This window comes from Moschus berezovskii, chromosome 3 (assembly GCF_049115385.1).
Source record: "Moschus berezovskii isolate FMDL1 chromosome 3, NW_MosBer_1.0, whole genome shotgun sequence".
NCBI lineage: Eukaryota > Metazoa > Chordata > Mammalia > Artiodactyla > Moschidae > Moschus > Moschus berezovskii.
The window spans coordinates 111646616-111667087 of NC_142462.1; the positions used below are offsets into that span (position 1 = coordinate 111646616).

At 39.5% G+C, this 20472-nt stretch overlaps 1 protein-coding gene across 3 annotated transcripts in view; it reads left to right on the forward strand.

Annotated features, from left to right (window-relative positions):
* Positions 1-20472, forward strand: part of AKR1D1 (aldo-keto reductase family 1 member D1) — a 52967-nt gene that overhangs the window by 15604 nt on the left and 16891 nt on the right. The window contains exons 2-5 of one of the 3 annotated variants that reach the window (XM_055420283.2): positions 5789-5956; positions 9013-9129; positions 13928-14005; positions 17297-17419. In XM_055420283.2, coding sequence (XP_055276258.1) covers positions 5789-5956; positions 9013-9129; positions 13928-14005; positions 17297-17419 — 486 coding nt within the window. The remainder of the gene's footprint in view (positions 1-5788; positions 5957-9012; positions 9130-13927; positions 14006-17296; positions 17420-20472) is intronic. The other 2 variants (XM_088832660.1, XM_088832662.1) reach the window with 2 other exon arrangements.

Below are 20472 nucleotides of genomic sequence, written 5' to 3' on the forward strand. Positions count from 1 at the left end.
ATGTGGGAGACCTGGTATTGATCCCTGGGTCAGGAAGATACCCTGGAGAAGGAAATGACAACCCACTCCAGTACTCTTGCCTGGAAAATTCCATGGACAGGTGATCCATGGGATTGCAAAGAGTCGCACACGACTGAGCAAATTCATTTTGACTTTGATGATCAGAGTTTCTCAATTTTAATACTGTCACATTTATCACTCTTCTAATTTATTATTAGCACTTTCTTTAGCTTGTTTAAGAAATCCTCCTTTACCCAAGTGTATTAGTTTGGGTACTCTGGGAAACAGCCTCTGGGTGAAGGAAATTTGCATGCAGGAGGCTTACTGGGGCGTAGTCTCAGGAACCAGATCTGCAAAAGGGTGAGAAAAGCAGGTCTGTGAAGAAGGGAGGGCTGAACTGTGATACAGTGGCTCATCAACCCCACAGAGAGCTCTGGAATGGGAATGGTGCCAGAGAGTTGTACTAAGTCAAGGGGACAAGGCTTTTACACACTTGCACCATCCATAGAGGGCATCGGTATGTATGATTAGCAGCCAGAACTCCCAACAGCCGAGGAAATGAGTGCCTCTGTTCTGGGGGCTACCCCATGCCAACCGCTAGTCTACCCCTGGTGCCAACAACCTATTGGCTTTGTGTGCTAAGGTCATCCCTGGGAAAAACCCTTCCAGGATTGTTTGGTTTCTTTCCTGGAAAAAATTTTAAAGAGGTAAGTTATCAGTTGACTACAACTCCTGCCACTAAGACGGTCTTCAGAACTCCCCTGGTGGTCTGGTGGTTAAGAATCCACCTGTCAATGCAGGGGACACGGATTCAATCCCTGGGTCGGGAAGATCCCACATGCCATGGGGCAACTAAGCCCGTGCACCACAAAAGACCCAGTGCAGCTAAAAAAAAAAAAAAATTAAAGCTGTCTTCAAGCTGCAACTGATACTTATTGTCTCCCTCTGAGACTCCCAATTCTAGATTTCTGCACCCTTAGCCTACATCTCTGCTGGTCTAGGTGGCTTATGTGGTATTATGACCCAGATTCTCATCTCTGAATTGTGTGAGTCTCTTGTCAACTTATCCTTCTCATTTACTCAGGTCATTGTCCATTAACTATCAAAATTGGGAAAGGGTATATCACTTCTTGGGAAATAGATGGGGAAACAGTGGAAACAGTGTCAGACTTTATTTTTTTGGGCTCCAAAATCACTGCAGATGCTGATTGCAGCCAGGAAATTAAAAGACACTTACTCCTTGGAAGGAAAGTTATGACCAGCCTAGATAGCGTATTAAAAAGCAGAGACATTACTTTGCCAACCAAGGTCCGTCTAGTCAAGGCTATGGTTTTTCCAGTGGTCATGTATGGATGTGAGAGTTGGACTGTGAAGAAAGCTGATCGCCGAAGAATTGATGCTTTTGAACTGTGGTGCTGGAGAAGACTCTTGAGAGTCCCTTGGACTGCAAGGAGATCCAACCAGTCCATTCTAGGGGAGATCGATCCTGGGTGTTCTTTGGAAGGACTGATGCTAAAGCTGAAACTGCAATACTTTGGCCACCTCATGCGACGAGTTGATTCACTGGAAAAGACTCTGATGCTGGGAGCGATTGGGTGTAGGAGGAGACGGGGACGACAGAGAATGAGGTGGCTGGATGGCATCACCGACTTGATGGACATGAGTTTGAGTGAACTCTGGGAGTTGGTGATGGACAGGGAGGCCTGGCGTGCTGTGGTTCATGGGGTCGCAAAGAGTCGGACACAACTGAGCGACTGAACTGAACTGGTATCATTGACCTGGGTGCTGAACACTTTTTTCCCTGTCCCACTGGGTAAATATGGAGGAGCCCTACTGCCTTCGATTTTAAAACTCACTCATCCCTGCCAGAATGGCAGCTTTTCACCTTGAATGCTAAACTCTAGAAATAAGGAGCCTGGTTTGCCCCTGGAAACTAGGATCCACATAGCCTAAAACTCAGGGATAGGAATCACACATTTTCTAAATGGCATCAAAGGGAGTGATGCTAAGCCTGTTGGATTTTCAGACTCCTGTATTCTACTTGTGGGTCACACCACACCGGATGATGGACGTTGACCTAGGGTATGTCACACATCATCCTTACTGGACTGCCCGCTTTCTTAAGTCGATAAAAGGTGCTGCTGTCCGTTTCAGAAAACAGATTTCTTATTTTACTAGGAGTGTTCTTATGTATGGAGTCAGTTTTTTTGTATTTTAAATTCTTTGATCTTATCACTTATTTGAGTCTACAAACATTGTATTCTATTTGAGCTTTCTTATTTTTCCCTAAAATTAATTTCTCCCAGAGAATCTGTCTTAATTTACATGGAATTCTCTTATGCTACATTTAAGACCTACAGAGAAGTATTAATACTTTTATCACATCCACATTTCCAAACATTTCCTTCATGTTGATTAGAATTAAGTCCAAAATAGTAATTCACCTCACTGCTGCTTCTGCCATCTAACAAAATATTTTTAGCAAGTAAAGATATTTTAGAAAAGGCTCTTTAATGATACCTGAATAATCAAACTTTTCACTACTGTAACCTGCTGCTGTGCCATATCTTTATTTTTAAAAAGCACCAGCCATATATTACTCAGGCTGAATCAGTTCCACACTCCTACCTTAGCCCTTGTCATTTACCCTTTCTTTATTCTAAATGTTTCTTTTCTTGGGTTAATCTTTGAAAACACAATCATACAGTGACTTCCCTGGTGGTTCAGTGGCTAAGAGTCTGTGCTCCCAATGCAGGGGGCCTGGGTTCGGTACCTGGTTAGGGAACTAGGTCCCACATGCTGCAACTAAGGGTCTGCATGCCACAACCAAGCATCCCGCAACCAAGCATCCTACATGCCACAATGAAGATCTAAGATCACACGTGTTGTGACTAAGATCTAGCACAGCCAAATAAATTTTTTAAAATGTTTTAAAGAAAATACAACCATATATTTCAATATGCATTGTTTTGGGCTTTTCCCCTTGTATTAAATTTAGTTTAGCTGTATACTTGGTGGCTCAGTGGTAAAGAATCTGCTTGACAATGCAGGAAACTTGGGTTCAATACCCGAGCCGGGAAGATGCCCTGGAGAAGGGAATGGAAACCTACTCCAGTATTCTTGCCTGGAGAATTCCATGGACCGAGGAGCCTGGTGGGCTACAGTCCATGGGGTCACATAGAGTCAGCCACAACTGAGCGACTAACGCTTTTCACTTTCACTTTTCATACTTAAACTATCAGTTCTAACACACAGAATCTCAGTGATATATGTCTGAGATAACTTACTCTTTCATATTGAACTTTAGCCTTTTTTGTTAGTACTACATATACACCCAAGAAAGAGAGCAGTATTTTTACTTTTTTCCCAGTAAATTTCTGATTCCACCTGGGCCCTCCCCTTCCCACCGTGCTTTTGTTGTCACAGTTGTCATCCATGACACCTCGTTTTACAGCTTGGGGGGTTTGGGCTTAATTTCTGTTCAAGTTGTATTGATCATGTTGTTAAGTCACCCAAGATGTGTTTCTAACATTCCTGAAAAGTGTCTCCCTTTCCCAACTATTTTACATTTGTGACTATGAATTCTTTTTTCCTAATACCATCTGTGTAGCCAACTGGTTCATTTTTCATATCCTCTTACGTTAGTAGTAATGGCTTTTAACTGAAACAGGGGAAGAAAATAGTTTATGCTCCCAACGCTTTCTGTTTCCAGCGCAGAACTATAAAGTCACTAGATATACAAGAGATTCCTGGTCTCATTCATTGTACAACAAATCAACAGTTGTCTGATATGACATTATCAAGCATTTGGCTAGAACCCTGAAAATACAGACACAAGCACAAGTAGTCTTCAACATTTGTGAATGAGATGTGAATGATCATCATCTGAATATGATGATAAACTCTGACTATCATCTGAATATCTCAATAAAAATCTACAAATAGCATTACGCCTCTCCCCTATACAAAACCTAAAATAGGACTTGTAATTTTAACTTGATGAGATTAGTTGTTTGTCTTAAGCAAAGTCTCCATCAAGTCCTTCATTTCTCATTAAGAAAAAATGTAAATGAAGCACACTCTTGTATATTTAAATGTGATTTGAAAAATAAATAACTTACACATCAAGTGCTAAGAATATGTCAGGTTAGGGGGTCCTGAATATCCTGTCTTATTCTTCATGCAGTTTTATGAAATGAACAAAGCTTTGGCTGCCAAATTTGATGAAAATGTGTCTTGAAAAATGTTTAACACGCCCCTGACAATCTTTTTATCCCAGCTCTACTGAGGTATAATTGACATATAATAAACCACACATATTTAAAGTGTACAGTTTGATGAGTTTGACACATGTATATATTTGTGAAGCCACCACCATAATCAAGACAGTAAACATATCATCACTGCAAGCTTCTTTGAGCTCCCTTGTTTTCCCTCCCTATGATTGATTCATGCCCACAGACCCTACCCACTACCATAGGCAATTGCTGACCTGTGACTGTTACTATAAGTTAGTTTTCATTTTCTAGTATTTTAATAAATAGAATCAGGAAGTATTTATTCTTTTTTTGTCTGACTTCTGGTATAATTATTTTGATATTCATCCATGTTGTTATGTGTAACAATAGTTCATTCCTTCTTTTTACTGAGTGGTATTCCTGTCCGTGGATGTATCTCAGTTTTTTTTACCCATGACTTTAACTTATAATCGAGCCTTCTTCAATGAACTTGTGCCCTCCTATAACAGGACTGGGCTTCCCTGGTGGCTCAAATGGTTAATGCAGGAGACTCAGGTTTGATCCCTGGGTTAGGAAGATCTCCTGGAGAAGGAAATGGCAACCTACTCCAGTATTCTTGCCTGGAGAATCCCTTGGACAAGAATAGCTGGTGGTCTATAGTCCATGGGTTGCAAAGATTCAAACACAGCTTAGCAGCTAATACACACACACTCACAACAGGACTACTGTGAAATCTCTTGTCTTTGGAAACAATTGGTCAAGTTACATTTCTGAAGCTGCAAAGCTAAGGGCAGCCCTGGGATGGATGAATCTTCCATTAAGGGTTGGAAGCAACCTGATAGGTGAATTTCTCCAGTTTTCAGACTCCATCTTCTAGTCACGACAGCATAGAATTGGCAATTTGTCATGTTTGCTATAAAACAATGTATGTGCCAAGTGTCCTGATTCAGTTCAGTTCCGTTCAGTCGCTCAGTCATGTCCGACTGTTTGTGACCCCATGGACAGCAGCATGCCAGGCCTCCCTGTCCATCACCAACTCCCAGAGCTTACTCAAATTCATGTCCATTGAGTCAGTGATGCCATCCAACCATCTCATCCTCTGTCATCCCCTTCTCTTGCCTTCAATCTTTCCGTGTATCAGAGTCTTTTCCAATGAGTCAGTTCTTCACATCAAGTGGCCAAAGTTTTGGAGTTTCAGCTTCAGCATCAGTCCTTCCAGTGAATATTCAGGACTGATTTCCTTTAGGAGTGACTGGTTGGATCTCCTTGCAGTCCAAAGGACTCTCAAAGAGTTTTCTCCGACACCACAGTTCAAAACCATCAATTCTTCAGCGCTCAGCTTTATTTATAGTCCAACTCTCACATCTGTACATGACTACTGGAAAAACCATAGCTTTGACCAGACGGACCTTTGCAGGCAAAATAATGTCTCTGCTTTTTAATATGCTATCTAGGTTGGTCATAACTTTTCTTCTAAGGAGCAAGATTAAGAATGATTAAATGAAAGACGTATTTCTCTTCTGCCCCATCCCAATTCCCTGTCATTTTAGACTCCTAAGGGGTCCTGTGCAACATCAGTGAAGATTGCCATCGACACGGGGTACCGGCACATTGATGGGGCCTACCTCTACCAGAACGAGCATGAAGTGGGGGAGGCCATCAGGGAGAAGATAGCAGAAGGAAAAGTGCGGAGAGAGGATATCTTCTACTGCGGAAAGGTGAGACTTCCCTTCACCTACATGCTGGGCCTGATGTCACTTTTCCCTGCTGGAGAAACTCACCAAGCTACCAGCTTGTGGGATCTTAGTTTCCCACACCCCTTGCAATGGAAGTACAGAGTCCTAACTACTGGACCATCAGGGGTGTCCCAAAGAATGAATTCTGAACTGGCAAATCCCTCAATCTTGCCAAGAATTTAGGGACTAAATAGTCCCTTAAAGTTAGGGCAAAGTTCTTTCTTCACACTTGGGCATTGATTTAAGACAATATGGAAGAGCCATACCTACAACGAAAGTAGATTTGAGGAGTAAAGGGACATGAGGAAGTGGTTCATATTACAATAAGCATTTGTCACAACTTCTTTCTTTAAAATAGGTAGTCTTTTTCTTCTGTATATGCCTGTTCGTCCATAGATCACTAATTTTTTGAGATATAATTCATGTACCATAAAGCTCACCATGTAAAATCAGTGCTTTTTAGTATATTCACAGAGTTGTACAACCATGACCAATACTTTTTCCAGAATATTTTTATCACTCCAAAAAGAAACCCCTCACCTACTAGTAATCACTTCCCATTTATCCCTCTCCCCTAGTCACTGGCAACACTGATCTACTTTATTTCTCTCTAGTTTTCCTATTCTTGACATTTCATACAAAAGGATTTGTGCAATATGTATTCTTTTCTGTGTAGCTCCTTTCTCTTATTATGTTTTCTACTTTCATCTACGTTGTAACATTTATCAGTATTTCATTTCTTTTTATAGCCAAATAATATTCCATTGAACGGATATACCATATTTTGAGAAATTGAAATCTCCAACTGATGATAGTTAGAAATCACTATCCGTCAAACAGCAATCAGAAATATAAAGTACCATGATGAGAGCCAGTGGAAATATTGAATACATATTTCCAGGCAGCCTTGAAGGAATGAAACTTAATAACTTTAGAGAACTTATAATACAATTCTCCTAAGTTTTCTAAAGAGAACAAAATGGTGCTTCAGACTTCACTCACTGCCCAGAACCCCTTCTCCCAACTCCTTTCCAAGCTCTCTGGGAGCCTGCAGTTCCCCAAGTCACCAGCCACTTACGGGCTATGACTTCAAGGGGCCATGTAGAACCACTGTCCCAAAATACCAGCCTGAAGCTTTTCACTTTATTACAGCTTTACAATCTGATTCCTAAAGATTTTGTTATTACAGAGTCTCTCATGAGAACTCACCAAGAGTTTCTGGGGAATAATAAACATGAACTCATATCCTAAGGCCATGAGCCAAAGATGGAAATATTTTTCAAGTTACAAATGAAAAACAAAAAACACTTTCCTTTTTATCTCCCTGGTAAACAGTTAAAGTCATTGCAATACCTATCACACTGAAAAAGAACTGAATTAAATTGCCCATTTCATAAGGTTGCTATGAGTTAACATTAACAAAGCACTTAAAGAGTATCTGGAACTGTTGAATAAAGATAGATTAAAATATATAAAACAGACTTTTCAATTAGATGGGATGTCAATAATATACAAAAAAGACCCACATTAAAAACAAAAAGACATTTTTCACTACTCTTGCATTGTTTTCTCTTTTCTGTGCTTTGACTGCAAGAAAAAAATTATTGTTCAACAAAGGAAAAAATTTTTACCAATTTTGCTTGCCCTTACTTGTGGCAAACGTGTACAGAAATTCAAAAGTTTATTTTTATCCAAAAAAAAAATGTGAGCAAATTTGATGCTCCAAGAAAATATACTCATTTATCCTGAGGTTCTGAGTACCCCTCAGTACCCTAAGTTTCACAGACCTCAAGGGTATACATGCTCAGTTCTGATAACCCAAGGCCTAATTTTTCATTACTTAGCACTTTAGAGACTGAGTAATTTTTCTTTTTTCTTATACATGTTAAACTGTCTACTTGCCTTTTATCTACCTTTTCAGCTTTATTGAAATATAACTGATGTATGACACTATATAAGTGTAAGTGTACAACACATTGATTTGATACAATTACATACTGCAAGATGGTTACCACCATTGTAAATTAGCTAACACCTCTATCACATTACATAATTACCATTATTTTTTGTGATTAAAACATTGAAGATTTATTCTCTTAGCAAAAGTATTACTAACTATAATCACCATGCTATTCATTAGATCCCCAGAACTCACTTGTAACAGGGAGTTGGCATCTTTGACCAACATTTTTATTGATTTTTAATTCATGAATAGCTGTTTAACTGATGATCATTTTGGAGGACAAAGATCTCCAACAAAGGAGTCTCCCATGCCACCATTTTGGTGACATCACCAGTTTATATTGAGTAATTTCTTGTTAGGGATTGGCAGAATTTTCCTGGGGAAATAAGGAAGTGGACCAAATGGGAACAAAAGAGCTATCAAAAGGGATCTAAACCTTTACAAGAATTTAAAATTTCACCAGCATCTACACCACCCATCACAGTGTGAAGCCTTGGTGAAGTCACGTACACAACCACCTTTCTTACTCAGATGAGTCATACCTTCTATCAATGAAATGAAAATAAAGCACCAGGCCAGGGCAGCACCACTAGTTGGATACATGTTCCCTAATTACACAATGAGGAAAAATGAAAGTGCTAAGGGTGGGTTTGGCAATTAGCACAGGGCAGAGGAAGACTTTATTGCTGAATTAAGTTCTCTGTGGTTCAGGTGGATCTTTAAATCTCTGGAACTATATTTGGATCAAGTTATACTCTGGGTATCAAGACTTATATCAGTTCATCCTATACTCAGATGACACTGCATTTTAAACATATTTCTGTGAAATGAAATGAGTGAATACAATGTATATGAGTGTAAAGACTACCGGGGTGGGGAATTCCCTGTCTGTCCTATAGTTAGAACTCCATGCTTCGACTGCAGGGAGCATGGATTCCATTCCTGGTCAGGGAACTGAGATCCTGTGTGCTGTGCAATGCAGTTAAAAAAAAAAAGTTAAAAATATTTTTAAAGGGGTGCATTATTATTTTAAAAAATACCATGGATGTTAACTATCCCCCTCGTTTTCTTTCAGCTGTGGGCTACAAATCTTGACCCAGAGATGGTCCGCCCAACTCTGGAGAGGACGCTCAAGGACCTGCAGCTAGATTATGTAGATCTTTACATCATTGAAATACCCATGGCTTTTAAGGTAGGTTCAGATGTCGAAAGATTATGCTTCACTCTTCGGCAACCATGAGAAAAGAGCTCTGTGCAGGAAGTTCACTCATTACTTAGCACCACGAAATATAATGATGTTTTGTTACCATAAATGAGATAGTACTGACCTAGCCCAACAAATGCCAAGAACGATTCTGTATATCCTTCTCAGGCCTGGATCCCAAGTTTCTTGATTCATAATCCAATGCATGTTCTATCATGTCTTTACAGTTATACTTTGACCTTTCTTTGTTAAACCAACATGTAATCTACTAACTGTAGTCCCTACTGTAGTTACCCAGCATCCAGCACACCCTTCTTCCCATTCACACAGTCACGAAAACATCTCTGCACAACATAATGTAAAGTAATAGGTACAACTGAAAACTTACACTCCACCCTTCGGGTTTTCTTTCTTTGGAGAGAATAGTCAGGTTTTTGAAGTCAGCTCCAAGATCAGGACTTTTGTGTGATATATATTCCTTTAGTTCAAATCACTCCTTCCTTGAACTTTCTCAATCTATGGGTTCACTGTTAATTTAACCACCACCAACACACCCACTATACACTTCTGAAGATCAGCAACAGCTTTAAAATTTCATTGAGGGAAGGAAAGACTGAAAAAGTTGAAAAAGTTGACCACTTATCCATGAGGTATATGAGGCCCTGCTGGAAAGGAAAAACAAGGGCTCTCTGCCATTGCAGTGACCAGAATTTCTTTACACAGCCAACCTGGCTGCCCCTGCTCTGTTCTCTAGAAGCACCTTCCTTATTGACTTTCCTCTGTGGTCACATCCAAGATGTGACCTGGTGGTGGTGGTTTAGTTGCTAAGTTGTGTTCAGCTCTTGTGACCCCATGGACTATAGCCTGACAGGCTCCTCTGTCTATGGGATTCTCCAGGCAAAAATACTGGAGTGGGTTGCCATTTCCTTCTCCAGAGGATCTTCCCAACCCAGGGATCGAACCTGGGTCTCCTGCATTGCAGGCAGATTCTTTAGTGACTGAGCCACCTTCAGTTCAGTTCAGTTCAGTTTAGTCACTCAGTCGTGTCCAACTCTTTGCGACCCCATGAATCACAGCACGCCAGGCCTCCCTGTCCATCACCAACTCCCGGAGTTCACTCAAACTCATGTCCATCGAGTCGGTGATGCCATCCAGCCATCTCATTCTCTGCCGTCCCCTTCTCCTCTTGCCCCCAATCCCTCCCAGCATCAGAGTCTTTTCCAGTGAGTCAACTCTTCACATGAGGTGGCCAACGTATTGGAGCTTCATCTTTAGCATCAGTCTTAGCAATTATATATCCCAATAACCTCATTTCACCAAAGAGAAAACTTAGACCACAACCAGTGAACTACTTGGTCAGGCTTAAAGTCCATCAGAACTGGGACCAGATCCTGGTCCCTTAATGCCAATCCCAATCTTGTTCCCTTATATAATACTACCCTCTCTCTTATCCTCATGAGCTTAATGATCCCAGTGTCCTGTGGACTACAGTAATGTTTTGATTTCAGGCTCTTTGGATTTTGACCTCAACCCTTCTCTTCATTCAGCTAACTTTGATTCTTTTTCAAATGGCAGAGTTCTAAACTGAGTCTTACACATTTGGAAAGAAGCTATATTTAAAAGTGAGAAAATGAAATTTACTTCTCTGTAGCTGACTAATGACTTGTAAAATCTTTTGCAGAAGGTAAATAGAGAAATTCTATTTCTATTTTTAAATAGGATCAGAGCTCAAGGACACACAGAAGGTAAAACTTTTAACAGTGACAAATTTCACAATATAGTGACATTACTTCTCAACTGAACCTGTACTTCTTGTAATTGAGAAATCAATCTTTGAAGTCAAAATATCACATGCTTTTTGAATCTCATGATTTTTACAAAACAAATACCTTTCTTGCTAAAATGTTTTAGCACTTGGTTGTTTTTTAATGTCAAGTTAACAAGCGGACACAATTTCAGAACAAAATACAAAAAGGCATAAGACATTTTAAAAGGACAAAGTTATTGCTAAACAGGAATGAGAGTGAACAGGGTGGATTTTTAGAAGATTGAATTATTCTTCTAATAATGCTTTATAGTCAGGAGCAAGAAAGGAGGAAAAAGACAATGGGCTTGTCCAGATGAAGGGATTATTAAATTTAGCACAGTGGAAGCTTAAGGAGACATCATAGAAATATCTAACGTGGGTTCAGACATGATAAAGAATTAAATTTTGGGAGAGTAAAAACTATTAATATTAACAGGGTTCATGATGGAGGCATAAAGCCATTTCAGATCAGAAGTATGTATGGATGTGAGAGTTGGACCATGAAGAAAGCTGAGCACCAAAGAATTGATGCTTTTGAACTGTGGTGCTGGAGAAGACTCTTGAGAGTCCCTTGGACTGCAAGGAGATCCAACCAGTCCATTCTAGAGGAGATCAGTCCTGGGTGTTCATTGGAAGGACTGATGCTAAAGCTGAAACTCCAATACTTTGGCCACCTCATGCGAAGAGTTGACTCACTGGAAAAGACTCTGATGCTGGGAGGGATTGGGGGCAAGAGGAGAAGGGGACGACAGAGAATGAGACGGCTGGATGGCATCACCAACTCAGTGGACATGAGTTTGAGTGAACTCCGGGAGTTGGTGATGGACAGGGAGGCCTGGCGTGCTGTGATTCATGGGGTGGCAAAGAGTCGGACAGGACTGAGTGACTGAACTGAACTGAACTGAAAGATAAGAAATATGGAGGGAGAATAGAATGGAAATAAACATAAGTGTTAAGAAGGTCAAAAGACTTAGAAATCAGAGATACACAGAGTAGTTAATATGAATGATTACATGGCTTTGAGGAGAAAGGAGTCATTTTTCCACTTTCAATGTAACATAAGAAAGTTTAGATGAAAATTTTAGATGAAATTTAGATGCCCTCTTTGTTAAAGAGGGCATGGAGAAAGTGTGATCACCAGGTAAAAGTTTCATTCAGGTAAGATGGCAGAGGGAAAAATTCAGGAAATATTTTTTTTTAATATAATGGATTTTATTCAATTCCTTGCTCCTTTTTAATAACAAAAAATTCTTATTATCAAGATCTACAAAGACTTCTATGCCACCAACCATATCCAATAGACAGTCTGTCCTCATATTCTATTTGACTTCGTTCAATGCAATTGATCACTGCCTCTTTCTTTGTACATTTTCACCTTGTGGCTTTGAAGATGTCATCCTCTGATGATTCTTTGGCAGCTCCTTCCCCACTAAACTCCAAATGTTTTGCCCAGTCTCTTTCGTCAATATTTTTGCCTGACTGAGCCACACTCTTTCTGTAGGTGGTTTCACCCAATTGCATGGATTGAATACCGTTTAATATGCTGAGGAATTCCCACATTTTACCTGTGCCCACAATCTCTCTCTGAGCCACCCTCTGAGACCTCTCTGTTCTCTTCAAATATCCACTTGAATGTCTAACAGTCATTTCAAACTCAAAATATCCAAAATAAAACTCTCGATTCGTTGTCCAGCCTCAGGAAATGGTTACCACCATTCATTCAAGGAACCTAGAAATCATCTTTTATGTCTCTCTATCCCATTTCCAAACCCATAGGAGATGGGTCCCATTTTACATATAGGAAAAAATAGAAGAAATATGAAAGACAATTTCCACACCATAGTCAATAGATAAACCTACACAGTGTATCAAAAAGCAGAGACATCACTTTGCCAACAAAGATCCATATAGTCAAAGCTATGGTTTTTCCTGTAGTCATGTATGGATGCAAGAGTTGGACCATGAAGAAGGCTGAGTGCTGAACAATTGATGCTTTTGATCTATGGTGTTAGAGAACACTCTTGAGGGTCTCTTGGACAGCAAAGAGATCAAACCAGTCAATCCTAAAGAAAATCAACCTTGAATATTCATTGGAAGGACTGAGGCTGAAGCTCCCATACTTTGGCCAACTGATGCGCAGAACTGACTCATTGGAAAAGACCCTGATGCTGGGAAGGATTGAGGGCAGGAGGAGAAGGGAACGACAGAGGATGTAATGGTTGGATGGCCTCACTGACTCAATGGACATGAGTTTGATCACACTCTGGGAGATGGTGAAAGGACAGGGAAGCTCGGCATGCTGCAGTATGGGGTTGCAAAGAGTTGGACACGACTTAGCGACTGAACAACAGTCAATCTTCATTGAAAAAGTGTCACCAAAAAGCTAGAAAAGGAGGTTCGACAGTTAGTGTGTGAGGTAGAAAAAAGAATGCTGAACTCCTAGAGGCTGCTAAAAAGGGAAAGAAAAGAACCACAGGGTGATTAGCCAGATCTGAGAAGTGATGAGCTGTCCATTTCCCTTATACTTAAGGAGCATTCCATTCATCAACTATGGTTTTCTTAGCTGAAGAATTCCTTCTCAGCCTTAGTGATGACATTTGGTTTTTCATAAGAGTAAGAAATTTGCTGCCTTCAACTTTGGCAAGGATATACTATCCAAACACTGAGTCTAAACGTCGTAATTCTCGACTTTTATTTTTTTCTAATGAAAAATGTTATCATTAAGAGAGAACTTCATGACTTAACAACAATAATCTGTCAATAAATAAAGGAATAATAAATGCCAGGGTGAGAGAATAAGACTAATGTGTCATATATGTTGGACGAGTGAATTTCTGGATAGCTCCACAAAGGGGAGAAAACAAATTTTTATGTATATCTTAAATTGGTTTCCAGGGTCAGGGTATATTGAAATATCGACAACTCAAATTCCATCATTTTAATCCTCAGATATACTTGCTCTTTTTTTTTTTTTAACAGCCTGGAGATGATTTATATCCTAAAGATGAAAATGGCAAATGGTTATATCACAAGTCAAATCTATGTGCCACTTGGGAGGTAAGTTAAAATGGGCTTCTTAACCTTAAAAGATTACATTTTTAAATTGTGATCTGGTTTATTCCTGTTAGCTTTATGGAGAGTTGCAACCTTTACTTCCAAAGAAAAGAAATAGTCAGGTATCTCTAACCATGAGCAAAGAGGCATAAAATCTCCATTTCTGGACACTGAAAAGTGTTTGATTTTGCTTTGATTGAAGAGAAGAATGCCAAAGATAAGGAGGAGAGACAAGTGGGAGGCAAAAGAAAGTAAAGGAAATAAGCTTTACTATAACAGTAAATAAAAATATATAAATGAGATAAACTAATGATTCTTTAGTTTATCTTTAACGATTCTTTAGTTTATCTTTAACCATTTCTCAAACTGAATTTTTAAAAATCAGTAATAAAAGAAACAAATGTAAAATAATAAATGAAAAACTGAAAAATGATTCAGGTTCCATTTCTGAGCAATCTGCTGGTTCCTTCCCGAAGATTATAAGAGTGAGAAAGTAGGGGGAGATAATGAGAAAACCCTTATGGATTTATGTGTTGCGGGGAGGCGGGTACAGATATTATGAACTGGTTTGTTATGTGGTAACATGGAAGCTTCTACCTAGAGTAAGAGGCAGTGAAGCAACCAGTAAGATAATTTAGGAGAGGAACTACTGGGGTTATTTTTGTTCTTATTTCTCTCTTGCTATAGCTTTGGGATAAATAAAAGCAAAAATAATCCCAATAGTTCCTCTCTTATATTATCTTACTGGTTGCTGAGCTGCATTTTACTCTGGGTAAAAGGGGCCATGTTAGGCTCGGGAGGGGCTTCCCTGGTGGCTCAGCAGTAAAGAATCCACCTGCAATTCAGGAGACCCAAGTTCGATCCCTGGGTTGGGAAGATCCCCTGGAGAAGGGAATGGCAACCCACTCCAGTGTTCTTGCCTGGAAAATCCCACGGACAGAGAAGCCTGGAGGGCTCTAGTCCATGGGGTCACAAAAGAGTCAAACATGACTTAGCAACTGTAAAACAACAACATAGCCTTGTTCACTCCACACATGTAGACACTTAGGACTCATGTTCAGACATCTTCAGGAATCAAGTCAGAGCAGAACTGAAATCTCGCACTTGTGGGAAGCTAGGGAAAACCTAAGTCTCTGCCTGACCTCTGGCAGTTGTTTTCCTGCCTCTCTCAATTCAAGCTCCAAAGGCTGGAAATTATAATCTAACAATTATCTCATTCCAAGAGTTGAACATGACTGAGCACACATGCATGCAATAAACTTCCCCCTCACATATAATTTCCTCCGAAGGCTGGAAATTATAATCGAATGATTATCTCTTTCTAATAGACTTCCCCACATGTTGGTAACAGCTTAAAGCTCTGAACTGTGGATTGTTTTGAGGGTTGAGGAGGCACTGACTATGTTTTCTGCTGTCTGGGCCTCTCCACCTGAAAAACATTTACTCAATCCATATGCTACCAATGCACAATTGAAAGCAGATTTACTCCTTTTTAAAAAAAATTATTTTTAATTGAAGGATAATTGCTTTACAGAATTACATTGTTTTCTACCAAACATCAACATGAATCAGCCATAGGTTTACCCATGTCCCTTCCCACTTGAACCTCCCTCCCACCTCCCTCCCCATCCCACCCCTCTAGGTTGTTACCAAGTCCTGGTCTGAGTTCCCTGAGTCATACAGCAAATTCCCACTGGCTGTTTATTTTACATGTAGTAATGCATTTTCCATGTTACTCTCTCCATACCCTCCACCCTCTCCTTCTTTCTTCCACCCAAGCAACGTCCATAAGTCTGTTCTCAATGTCTGTGTTTCCATTGCTGCTCTGCAAATAGGTTCATCAGTATCCTCTTTCTAGCTTCCATAAATGCGTTAGTATATGATAATTATTTTCTCTTTCTGACTTATTTCACTCTGTATAATAGTCTCTACGTTCATCCACCTCATTAGCACTGACTCAAATGTGTTCCTTTTTATGGCTGAGTAATATTCCATTGTATATATGTACCATGGGGAGGTGGAATTTGCAAAAAAACAATATTAAATATTCAGAGATAAATTTAACACAATCTGTGCAAGTCTTATACAGTCAAAATTACAGTATTTTACTGAGACAATTTTTTAAATCTAAATAAAAGGAGAGCTATATCATGTTCTTTGATGGAAAGACTGAATACAGATAAGTTGTTAATTCTCTCCAAATTCATGGATAGATTCAATGCAATCCCAATCAAAATCCCAAAAGAAATTTAAAAGCTGACTCTAAAATGTATAGGGGGGGTACTTCCCTGGTGGGCCAGTGACTAAGACTCAGCACCCCCTGGATTTGATCCCTGATCTGGAAACGAGATTCCACATTTGGCAACTGAAGAGTTTACATGCCACAGCTGGAAAAAATCCCACATGCTGCAAGGAAGACCAAAGAGGCTATGTGCCACAATTAAGACCTGGTGCAGCCAAATTAAAAAAAAATTGTATAGGGAAGTGCAAAAATCATAATAAAAATGATTTAATTTCCTAAGAAGATATACAATTTTAAACACATATGTATCAAATAAAACATATTCAAAATATAAACAGCAAAAACTGATAGAATACAGAAAGACATTGGTAAATTTACTGTTACAATGGGAGATTTCTGATATATTCCTTTAAATTATTGAAAAGACAGGAAAAGCTTGACTTTTAATCTTCTAAATGATGTATGTATGTGAGAGAGACAAACAAGACCTGTATCCAAAAATAGGAGAAAATACATTTTCCACACACACCAGACACATAAAATTTTCAGGTACTATACCGAAAAGAAAACCTCAACATATTTTAAGAAATAAGATTATTATTATTGTACTGGTATATGTTAAGAAGGGTTTCCCTGGTGACTCAGATGGTAAAGAATCTGCCTGCAATACAGGAGACATGGGTTTGATCCCTGGGTTGGGAAGATCCCCTGGAGAAGGAATGGCAACCCACTCTAGTATTCTTGCCTAGAGAATTCCAGTAACAGAGGAGCCTGGTGAACTATAGTCCATGGGGTCACAAAGAGTCAGATACTGAGAAACTATCACTTTCATGTTCACACATTATGAAAATACAAGGGGAAGGTATGATAAACACTTCCCCCAAATCATTCATTTATAGAATTCCTATTTCCTCCGCTTTTCTTAAGTTCACAGAATGCTTATTAACATACCCAGGGACTTTCCTTTTTAAAGAATTCACACTCACCCTTATAAATGTTTATTCTTGCTTGTGTTGAGGCTTTTTTCTTACTCACTGGCTTTTATCCTACAGGCTTTGGAAGCTTGCAAAGATGCTGGCTTGGTGAAATCCCTTGGAGTATCCAATTTTAACCGTAGGCAACTGGAGCTCATTCTGAACAAACCAGGACTTAAGCATAAGCCAGTCAGCAACCAGGTACGGCACTGACAAGGGGAGGGAGGTGAGGGGGGTGTGGGGGTTGGGAATGTGAGAGAATCCATTACTTAACAGCGGAATCCCGGATTAGGAGTCAGAAAGCCTTGTGGTCGCTTTACATCATACATATCTCATCATTAGGTCCTGGGCAAGTCAATTTATGTCTCTTAAGAAGCAAAATTAGAAACTTCAAGTCCAGGGAAAAGTAACCCAAAATTTTCTGAAGAAAACTATTGAGGGGGAACAAAACCTACCAGATATTGACATCCACAATATTTAAAATAATGTAAGATAAGGAGATCAATCCTGGGTGTTCATTGGAAGGACTGATGCTAAAGCTGAAACTCCAATACTTTGGCCGCCTCATGCGGCGAGTTGACTCACTGGAAAAGACTCTGATGCTGCGAGGGATTGGGGGTGGGAGGAGACGGGGACGACAGAGAATGAGATGGCTGGATGGCATCACCGACTCGATGGACGTGAGTTTGAGTGAACTCCAGGAGTTGGTGATGGACAGGGAGGCCTGGTGTGCTGTGATTCATGGGGTCACAAAGAGTTGGACACAACTGAGCAACTGAACTGAACTGAACTCAACTGAAGATAAGCACAAATGGCACAGTGGTAAAGAATCCACCTGCCAATGCAAGAGATTTGGGTTTGATCCCTGGGTGGGGAAGATCCCTGGGAGAAGTAAATGGAAACCCACTCCAGTGTTCTTACCTGGAAAGTTTTCATGGACAGAGGAGCCTGGTGGACTACAGTCCATTGGGTTGCAAAGAGTTGGACATGACTGAGCAACTGAGTATGTACACATGCAAGATTAACCCAAGGAAAACCTACAAATAAATGGAAAATAAGAGATATCGGGCTTCCCTGGTTGTTCAGTGGTTAATAATTCACCTGCCAATGCAGGGTTCATGGGTTTAATCCCTGGTCTGGAAAGATTCCACATGCCTTGGAACAACTAAGCCTATGCCCCCTAACTACTGAATCCCTCGCACCTACAGCCCCTGCTCTGCAACAAGAGAAGCCACTGCAATGAGAAACCTGTGCACTGCAACAAAGAGTAGCTCCCATTCACCCCAAATAAGGAAAGCCTGTGCAGCAATGGAGACCTAGAACAGTCAAAAATAAAATAAATATGAAACATCTTAGAAACAATCTCAAATAAAATAAAAGCCTAATGTAAACTAATGACAAAGGAATTTATTTTTCAGTAAATAGTGTGGGGAAAATTGATAGTCGTATAATAACAAATATAGATCTTTGCCTCATGTTATACTTCAAAGTGTCCCTTTGAAAAGGAGCTAGAGACAAAGTAAGAAATTATTTGTGAATACTACAAAAGAATTTTAGTTATCTGGAGCTATGGATAGAAAGGGAAGTCATGGGAAAATTATAAAGAATACCAATACATGTAATAGTATAAAAGTGTTAAATACTAAAAATATTAAAAGCAAAGAGCAAAGAAAATTATATGATTATATTTTAAAAATATAATAAAGATTCTTCAATATATACAAATCAATGTGATATACTATATTAACAAACTAAAAGCTAAAAACCATATGATAATCTCAATAGACGCAGGAAAAGCCTTTGACAAAATTCAGTACCCATTTATGATTAAAACTCTTCCCAAAAAATGGGCACAGAGGAACCTACCTCAATATAGTAAAGGCCATATATGATAAGCCCACAGCAAAAATTATTCTCAATGGTGAAAAGCTAAGATCAGAAACAAGGCAAGGGTGTCCACTCTCACCACTATTATTCAACATAGTTTTGGAAGTCCTAGTTACAACAATCAGAAAAGAAAAAGAAATAAAAGGAATACAGATCAGAAAAGAAGTAAAGCTTTCACTGTTTGCAGATGACATGATACTACACATAGAAAACCCTAAAGATACTATCAGAAAATTACTAAAGCTAATCAATGAACTTAGCAAACTCACAGGATACAAAATCAATACACTGAAATCATTTGCATTCCCATATACTAACAATGAAAAACCAGAAAGAGAAATTAAGGAAACAATCCCATTCCCCATTGCAACAAAAAGAATAAAATCTAGGAATAAACCTAAGGAGACCAAAGAACTGTATACAGAAAACTGTAAGACACTGATGAAAGAAATTAAAGATGACATAAAAGGGTGGAGAGACAGTCCATGTTCCTGTGTAGGAAGAATCAATATTGTGAAAATGAGTATACTACTAAGTGCAATCTACAGATTCAATGCAATCCCTATCAAATTACCAATGGCATTTTTCAGAGAACTAGAACAAAAAAATTCAAAATTCATATGGAAACACAAAAGACCCCGAATAGCCAAAGCAGTCTTGAGAAAGAATAATGGAGCTGGAGGAATCAACCTTCTTGATTTCAGATTATACTACAAAGCTACAGTCATCAAGACAGTATGGTACTGACACAAAAACAGAAATATAGACCAATGGAACACTATAGAAAGCCCAGAAATAAACCCACGCACCTAGGGGTACCTTATTTTTTACAAAGGAGGCAAGAATATACAGTGGGGAAAAATATACAAAAACAGCCTCTTCAATAAGTGGTTCTGGGAAAACTGGACAGCTACATGTAAAAGAATGAAATTAGGAGCACTTCCCAACACCATACACAAAGATAAACTAAAATGGATTAAAGACCTAAATGTAAGACCAGAAACTAGAAAACTCTTAGAGGAAAACATAGGCAGAACATTGGATGACATAAATCAAAGCAAGATCCTCTATGACCCATCTCCTGCTACTGCTAAGTTACTTCAGTCGTGTCTGACTCTGTGAGACCCCATAGACGGCAGCCCACCAGGCTCCCTCATCCCTGGGATTCTCCAGGCAAGAACACTGGAGTGGGTTGCCATTTCCTTCTCCAATGTAGGAAAGTGAAAAGTGAAAGTGAAGTCGCTCAGTCGTGTCAGACTCTTAGCGACCCCATGGACTGCAGCCTACCAGGCTTCTCCGTCCATGGGATTTTCCAGGCAAGAGTATTGGAGTGGAGTGCCATTGCCTTCTCCGATGACCTATCTCCT